The 8,282-nt window shown below is 38.0% G+C and overlaps 1 protein-coding gene across 8 annotated transcripts in view; it reads right to left on the bottom strand.

Annotated features, from left to right (window-relative positions):
* Nucleotides 1-60: 60 nt before the first annotated feature.
* The window catches only part of LOC143406466 (broad substrate specificity ATP-binding cassette transporter ABCG2-like), a 54,688-nt gene continuing 46,466 nt past the window's right edge, over nt 61-8,282 (bottom strand). For all 8 annotated transcript variants that reach the window (XM_076865203.2, XM_076865201.2, XM_076865207.2 and 5 more), the window contains 5 exons: nt 6,848-6,972; nt 5,092-5,246; nt 2,918-3,007; nt 1,964-2,049; nt 61-509 (listed from right to left, as the gene is read on the bottom strand). In XM_076865203.2, the coding sequence (XP_076721318.1) occupies nt 362-509; nt 1,964-2,049; nt 2,918-3,007; nt 5,092-5,246; nt 6,848-6,972 (604 nt within the window). In that variant the 3' untranslated portion in view covers nt 61-361. The remainder of the gene's footprint in view (nt 510-1,963; nt 2,050-2,917; nt 3,008-5,091; nt 5,247-6,847; nt 6,973-8,282) is intronic.

Here is an 8,282-nt window from a genome sequence, read left to right as displayed (position 1 = left end):
TGATAGTAACCTCCCTTATTATTAAAAAGATGAGAAAACTGATATGAGAGATGTTGGCAACTTGTCAAGAGTTTCTGAAATTCAATTCCTCTTTTTCAGGTCAATAAATTGGACTAGATTTCTTCTCCATTCCTGTCTCATGAGATAAAAACTATTATACAATACATAATAGCATCAGTATTTTGCTTGGTTCTGACACATAAAATATGGTTTGTTATGATTTTTGTGAAATTTTTCTAATTAAAATAATTGTTGATCGAAACTGGTCAGAAAATAATATAAAATCTTTATTGGATATTTAAAATAAACCAAGGTTCTCTTTTTTAATGTGAGGGTAATTCATAGTAAATTAAAGAGAGATTTAAGAATGTTTTTTAAGAAATAACATTTTTAGATAGGCAATTACGAGGAAGACAAACATCATACAAGCCAAACCCAGATGGTTGATCCATAAGCTCCAAGGTGAGAGATTGAGGCCCTGAATTATCAAGAATTCTTCGCCAGTACATCTGAAATTCAACACAAATAAAGTTACAATTTCATTCCTAGTATCTGTCAAATTTTACTCAATATATTTACTGTTTCTTTTTCCAAGAAGCCTACAGTTAACCAGGTGTTATCCCTTCATATCTAATAATTAACAATCATTAAATGGTTACAATTTTGCTAGATACCATGCCAAGCAATTTGCATCTAAACACTCAGTTAAACCCTAAAAAAATCTAAAGGGGTATTGATATTACACATATTTTAAAGAGGAGAATTAGGATTAACAACCTTGACCAAATTTGCAGTCATACTGTGAACCAAGTTTCTAGCCTCCAAAGATGAACTCATTTCCAAATTTGTAATGCTGCTCTCTTCAAAGGAAATATTGTTCAGGTAATTTTTCACATACTCCTAGTAGGGAACCCTCAGCTTTAACTGATGACACCTGTGGCCCTTGCTAAGATGATCAAAGATCCCCATAGTTCTGCTCACAAGACAGCCATTCAAAGAACACAGGCTAAGAATTATAAAACTAGGACCAGGGAGGAGCAAAGGCTTGCAGCCAGAATTATACTCTGGAGGCTTTTGCACCAAAACTATGATGAGCATCACACATACTGAGCTACAGAAAGACACCCTCAGGGCCTGGAATCAGAGTCGGATCTTAAGTAGCAGCTGGAGCAGAGAAGGATGCAATGTCTTGCCACAGGTTACAAAAGCAGCTAAAGCAGAGCAGGATGAAGTGGTCTTGCCACAGCTTAGAAAAGCAGCTGTTACAAAACAAAAACAAACAAACCAAAAAAAAAAAAACAAAAAAAACCTGGTGCAGCCACAATTATTGCCTGCTGCCATTCTTGTGCATCTCTTCAAATTTAGAAGTTTCAAAAACATCCATGGCCTCTCTTTGCTGGAGAGAAGCTTCCTCCTTTGCCTTGTGAGGATGAGCCTTATATAAGTGTGAAGCCCATGGTGGCTCCTTATCTGCTTCTTCTTTTCCCATACACTTCATCCTGACCAGCAATGTGCCACTGACTTTGTGTTACAAAGATGTCACACCCAGATCAAACCAGGATTAAGGGGGAAAGGAAGAAAATTTTCCTCTCAGTAATTTATAATAAAAATTTGTTATTACTAAGAATTATTTTAATACTATTTGGAAAATCTATGAAATAAACATACTGGCATTCTCTTTTCTCTTGTTAATTCAAAACCACAACTAAAATATCAGTCTTTCAAAAGCTCAAAACAGATAATTCTCCACATTAAATACAATTTTGACTGCAGTCAAATACATGCACAGCATGTTCCCATGCATTACTAGTACACAATGGCTTACTTTAATAGTAAGAAAACAGATTCAGAAACTCTTGTTGACCCTGGAAAGACTCAAATTTTTTCAAAGCCCAGGGGACTTTCTACATCACATCACTGTAGAAAGTACGCAAATCCTTTAGGACACTGAACACAAACTTACATCAAAAAGCTGGGACGGCAGTTGCTCATTGTTGTATTGGGTCCTGAACAGAACTTTTGCTCCAAAAATTCATTATGCTGCAAAGCCTATAATACAAGGGGGAACAGGACAAGGTAAACACTTTCAAATTTCAAAGGCTGAGGTAGGAGAATTGCAAGTTCAAGCTCAGCCTGGACAACTCAACTTAGCCAGATCCTGTGTCAAGATAAAAGAAAAAGGGCTGGAGATCTACCAAAGTGTTAGAGCACATGCTGAGTATGCGCAAAAGCCTGGGTTCACTCCCTAGTACCGCAAAGAGAAAAACAAAAGTGCCAAAGAAGTATCTCAGTTACATCCTCCAGATTAATCCTCAAAAGGCCTAGTGTTGTGATGTTTTAAATTGGCCAAGAAGGGAGACTTCTGGTTGTTATTGCCCCATATTTACTTTCTTCTTTCCCAATATTTTAACCCCACAAACAGTGTATTCCAAATAATGCATTGGTACTTAATGAATATTGTGAATTTATGGTAATAGTCTTTTCTTGTTTGTTTCAATCAAAACCAGTTATAAGTCTGGTAGTTAAAAATTTGGTTCTACTGTATTAAGACACAGCTTTCTTTGGAGCCAATTAACTTGCCAAAGCCAATATGGCTATGAGTACTTCATGGTCTTTGTTTCTCTTCTAATTTGCCTTTTAGAATAAGCTGTTTTCCAGTCTCCCACCCTTCTTTTATTCTGAAAATATTTTTCACCCTTAATCTCCCTCAAACAATGAGGTGACTGAGCAAAACCTCAGATGAATCCCTGACCTGTGGTTACCCAGGCTAACAGGAAATACTCATGCATTGTTCTGAAAAACAGTTCATGGATAGTAGACAGTCACAGTTCATGGACAGGAAATTAGAGGGTCGGGCTTGATTTTGTTTGTTCCCTGGTTAGGAACCCAGTCACAATGGCAGATGAAGACAACTCACCATATAGCCATAATGAGGAATACTGAAGTACTGAAGCCAGGAGAGCTGAGGTGCCATGGTTTCAAAATTCAATGACATACCCAAGAAAACCTATGAAAAGAAAAACCAAATATCAGAACCAGTTCAGTGTTTTCATGAGGAATTCTGGGCAAGGCCCTCTACAAGAACTCCACAACCTTCTAAAAACATCTCTGCTAAGATCTACACTTTCTTGAAATTCTTTCCATTTACTCTAAACAATAATCTTTGTTCTTTGCATGTCTATACCTCTGCATAAATGAGGCAGTTTATGATATTAAAGGAAGGATAATATATGTATAAACTATATTACAAGTTTCAATTATTTTGAAGATTTGGGGAAATAAGCCTATAATCTGTATAATATGTTCCACTTATTTGGAGGATTCTTAATTATCAGGACTATGCTATCAGCTTTCTTTGTAACTGCACACAATGGAAGATTAAGAAATACAGCTATCTCTTAGTATCTGAGGAATTTTTTCCAGGACCCACCCATCTCACCCACAGTTTCCAAAACTTGCAGACACTTAAGTCCCTTATTTTAAAAATGGCATAGTTTTATATGTAACCTATGTACATTCTTTATGCTGTAAATATACACATCCTGCATATTTTAAATCATTTCCATGTCTTACGTAAATACCTAACACAATATAAATGCTATGTGGTTTAAACATCATGGCTTAGATGAGAAAAGAATAACTATACATATTCAGTCCAGACACAATTTTTGTTCTGTATAGTTCTGGGGTAGGCTGAATCTTTGATGATGAACCCATAGACATGAGGCCTGGCTATCTGTTCTCCTAATACAGCTGACCATCTAGGAACATATACCAGAGATCCTGAGCATCACACATCCCTCTCTACTTTCCATATGATATGATTTATTATTTACAAGGGTCTGTGCAGTATGTCCATGACTTTTGGAGTAATTTAGGGTTCAGAATTTAGGCTTAAGGAAACCCAAAGCCTAAAATTGATAAAGAGGATAATGTAGTGGAGTACAGCATCAAACACAGTCAATGCATTCATCTAAAGCTAACAGAAAGCAGTATGACAATGGAGGTGACAAGAGGGAATGCTCAAGATGAAAAAGAGACACCTCTGAGGTTCACATAACACTTGACTCGACTGGTGCAAGGTGCCTTGGGATATGCTAAACAATGTCCGACCCGTACTGTGCTGTGCTTACACATTTATTCTTGAAGACTCCATGTGCTTAGTATACAACAACATCTCTAAGTAAAATGTGGTTTTGTGATCGGCTTCTAAACTGCCACATAGAAATGTTTACACGTTAATCAATCAGAGCACCAAATAAAGCAAACAAAACATCTTAATTTATTGAAGAACACTTCATTTACTGAAGGACAAAATAGGAAATATAAATAAGACATTAATTTCTCAATGATATACATTGGTAGTTGCCAAATTTAGAAAGGAAAGAATTAAACTTTGGCAAGTGCTTTTACTAATTATGCATCACTGAAAGGCATCTCTTCCTACTGTAGCAGAAAGGACGTATTAATGGCTAGGCACTCCTGTTTAGTTCATGTCATAGTGGTAAGTAGTTCCATTCACCCATTGATTCATCACTGTGAGTGCAAACCTTAGGCCATGTAAGAATAGAACTAAGTAACCACTGAAAACAAAATAAGAGCAGAAAAATATTGATATAAGAGATCATCAGGAAACCAGAAATAAGTGACCTATAGACTTAAGTTCTATCCGTGGTTCCTACTCTGGTATGTTGTCAAAAATAGATATTTCTAGTGTTTTTATGTGTGTGTGAGACAGAGAGATGGAAATATTCAATGCAATGAAATTGGGGGGAAACCCAAGCATAATATATAGGTTTGGACATTTTCCACTATTTTTAAAACTCAAGTTAGACTCCTCATGCTGCACACTCATGAAGCTTCGCTCTGATCTTGGAGAGTAGTGAGTCCAACCAAACCATCTCTGCTGTGGGTAAACAGCTAGAAAATCTCTAATACCAGCATCAAAGGCAGGCAGGTAACGTGTCTTTTTTATGAGGTAATGGGCCAATGATAGTTCCTCTGGATTATCAAGTTCCAATTTATCAGGGTGAATGTGCATGAAGAAACAAGGTGAAAATTCCCTCTCACAGAAGCACAGTTCCCACTCACCAGCATAAACACAAAATAGACCATCACCAGAAGTGTTTTTCCAGATGCTGCATTCTCATGTATTCCTATAGCCAGGATCATGGCAGTGGTGGAATAAGCCACCATCAAAGTGGTAATCATTGTGATGAGGAAAGCTGTTATCCCCGGTTTCAGCCCTCAGAAAGAAAAGAAGGGGTCAGTGCAGCTGTCTAGGTCACCTTGTCTTTCAGACTGTTCAACATGCAAAGAACACTACAATTTTCCAATCAACTAATATCAGAATGAAAAAAAAGACAAACATGACCCAACTATCATGATTCACGACTTCATTTTTTCCCTCGTTGTAACTGCACAAAGTTATCACAGTTCTTTTGTACATTTACTGATGAAGGACCTTTCCATGTAACACCTACTCTCCTCTACATGTAATTATGAACAGTATCAGATTGCTGAGGTGGAGAGACACAGGCAACACAAATGGCTAAAATTCTACAGTCTAAGGAGACTCAAGAGCATATTCATGTACCCAGACATCTCCACATTGTTCACTGTTTGCTGCAACTGCATTAGTGAAGAAACTGGGGTTGGGATTCCACAAGTGGATTGAGTGTCTTGGGAAATGGAGAGAGTTTCTCCATAAGGGAAGACTTCCCTAGACAAACGATCATATGGCTCTGTGATAGAGAATGGGTTAGGTTAAGCAACTACTTTATAAATGAAAATAAAGCAAATGTTCTAGGTCATATAGTGTGAAGATTTTAAAACAGCTTCAAGAATACCAAACAGGAGTCTGGGGGTCTAGTTATCATGACAAATTCTTTATGATACATCTTTTATTTGCAATATGGAAGATTTATGCTCTATCAATGGTTCTTACTCTCATGTGTTGTCAAAAATAGATATTTCTGTTGTGTTTATGTGTGCACGTGTGTGTGTATGTGTGTGTGTGTGTGTGTGTGTGTGTGTGTGTGTGTGTGTGTGTGATATGGAAATATTCATGCAATGAAACTGGAAGGAAACCTGAGCATAATGCACAAACATCTGTCTATATCTACCAAACAAGTATTTTTATTAAATTAACCTTCTTTAAAAGTCACTGTCTTTCTTTCACCATAGAAGGAGACAGGGAGAGAATGTATGTGTGTGTTGATTATTTATCCCTCTCAACATATCTCTATAGATTCTAGAGATATTACCTACCTATCTATATTTTATCTCCATATAGAGATATATGTAGATATACAGAGAAGAAATGTAGATAAATAGGCAATAAATATTCCAGTTCCTCTAGCACAATCTCAAATAGTTTTATAAATTCCCTCCATATTTGTATATGACACACAGCATTTCCCAATAAAATGTAGTTTTAATAAGAGTTTGTTGGACTGCTTATAGGGGGCATATACTTAGGAGAATACTACTTAGGAGAATAAGGAAGCAGGCTCACAAGTTCAAGGCTAGCCTGGAAATTCACCAAGATTAAAATGTCTCATATTAAAGTAAAACTAAAATGGAATGGTCCAGCACTTGCCTACTGAGCTTATACCTTAGGTTCAATCCTCAGTACACCCCTCCTGCACACATGCACAAAAGTTTGTTTAGAAAAAGTCTGAACAAGGCCCACATTTAGCAGCTTTATTAGAGAGGATACAATGCTTCAATAGCTTTTGGCTGGGTATGCAGTTTGCAGAACCATGAACATGCTTACAAAGAGAAATTAGAAATTAGCATCAGCTCATATCTAAGACCGAAGACACATCTTTGTCTTATTACTTACCTAATATCCAGTATAGTATACCAGTAAATATAAAACTTGGAAAAAACCTCCTGAATAGGAACTCAAATAACAGTTTTCCAAGGAAGTAAGATGACAATCTGTAGTATCCACTGATGTACTCAAGTCTACAGAACAAAAACACACACCACACATCCCAGATTAGTCCAAGAAGGCACAGCCCAGATGAAATGCTGCTGTGCAGACTCCTGCTGCCACCAGGTCTGACACTGCAGCTGCCGACTGGCTCCAGGCTGATCCCTGGTTAATGCCTTTCTCCACTTCAGGTGCAGCCTCCCTGGGGCATCAGCCCCTCAAGGCTCTTGCTGTGACCCTCTCATGACAGCACCCCTCCTGCCACCGCCCACTCTAGTGCACATCACCCCCCCAGGGACACAGTCTGCATCACCTCACTCTCCTCTGAGACCCTGCTTGTCCTCTAAGGCTGTCTGAATAGCAGAACTCCAGGGCCCAATCTCAGTGGCAGCACAGGCTTTTCTTCTCCCCAATTCTGAATGTAGAATGTGACACTGATATTTTCCAAAGCCTTATGTAAGTGCACATCCCTAAAGTCCTTTTACTTCTGCTACTTTCATGTCACAAAAGAAAAAAAGTCTTCTTCCTTCAATGATCACTTCTCAAATGTTCCACCCCGTCAGCTACCAAATCCTCATCTTTCTTCTTCCTGAAATATCCCGTAATTCCAAACTCTTCCACCAGTGTCTTCATTCCTTCCCTCCGATGATTCCTGCCCTTGGCATGTAAGTATGGGAAAATCTCTTCCATCTTTGAAAACAGAAGAGACACAACCAGCCAGCTCTTTACTGGAAGGCTGCCCTCTGGCCACTTCTACTCCTTCATCCACCAAGGACTATACTTTATTAAATTCTTTGTCACTTTTACTTCCCACCTCTGATTTGCATTAAATCTCTACCAAGCTTCTTAAACTTTTCCCACAGGTGCCATCATGACCCTGTTATTTGCTAAAAACGAAAAGGTAATTTCAGCCCCTTTATTGCTTATTTTCCCTGTAACACTGGAATTCACTGACCACATCTAACACTGATACTCTGTTTTCCCTCAGTAGCAGGCCCCACTTCCTCTTGATTTTCCAGTTCATCCCTGAGTGCCTCTTCTCCGTTAATATTAGCAATCCCTATACAGACTTCAAAAGCTCATGGTGAACTTTACATGTATATACAATTTGCATTTGTCGATTAAGTGAACTAAGAAATAAAACTGTGATAGCAGAAGCAAATGTGACTCCATTTTGTTTTATGACTTCATCCTGTGAAACAACCATGCCAAGTAGAAGGGTCATGACTGGGGCAAGATGTCCTTTTCCTTTTGCTATAGAAACCTTTAAGAACGTGGAACTACCTAACAGGGAATTGTTTCTGTAACTAGGATAATGGGGCTCTGTTTCTGTAACTGGGGT

The sequence above is a fragment of the Callospermophilus lateralis genome, chromosome 8, assembly GCF_048772815.1.
Source record: "Callospermophilus lateralis isolate mCalLat2 chromosome 8, mCalLat2.hap1, whole genome shotgun sequence".
In the NCBI taxonomy this organism is placed as follows: domain Eukaryota; kingdom Metazoa; phylum Chordata; class Mammalia; order Rodentia; family Sciuridae; genus Callospermophilus; species Callospermophilus lateralis.
The sequence above is the reverse complement of the archived record's forward strand: the minus strand, read 5'-3'. Positions and strand labels throughout refer to the sequence as shown.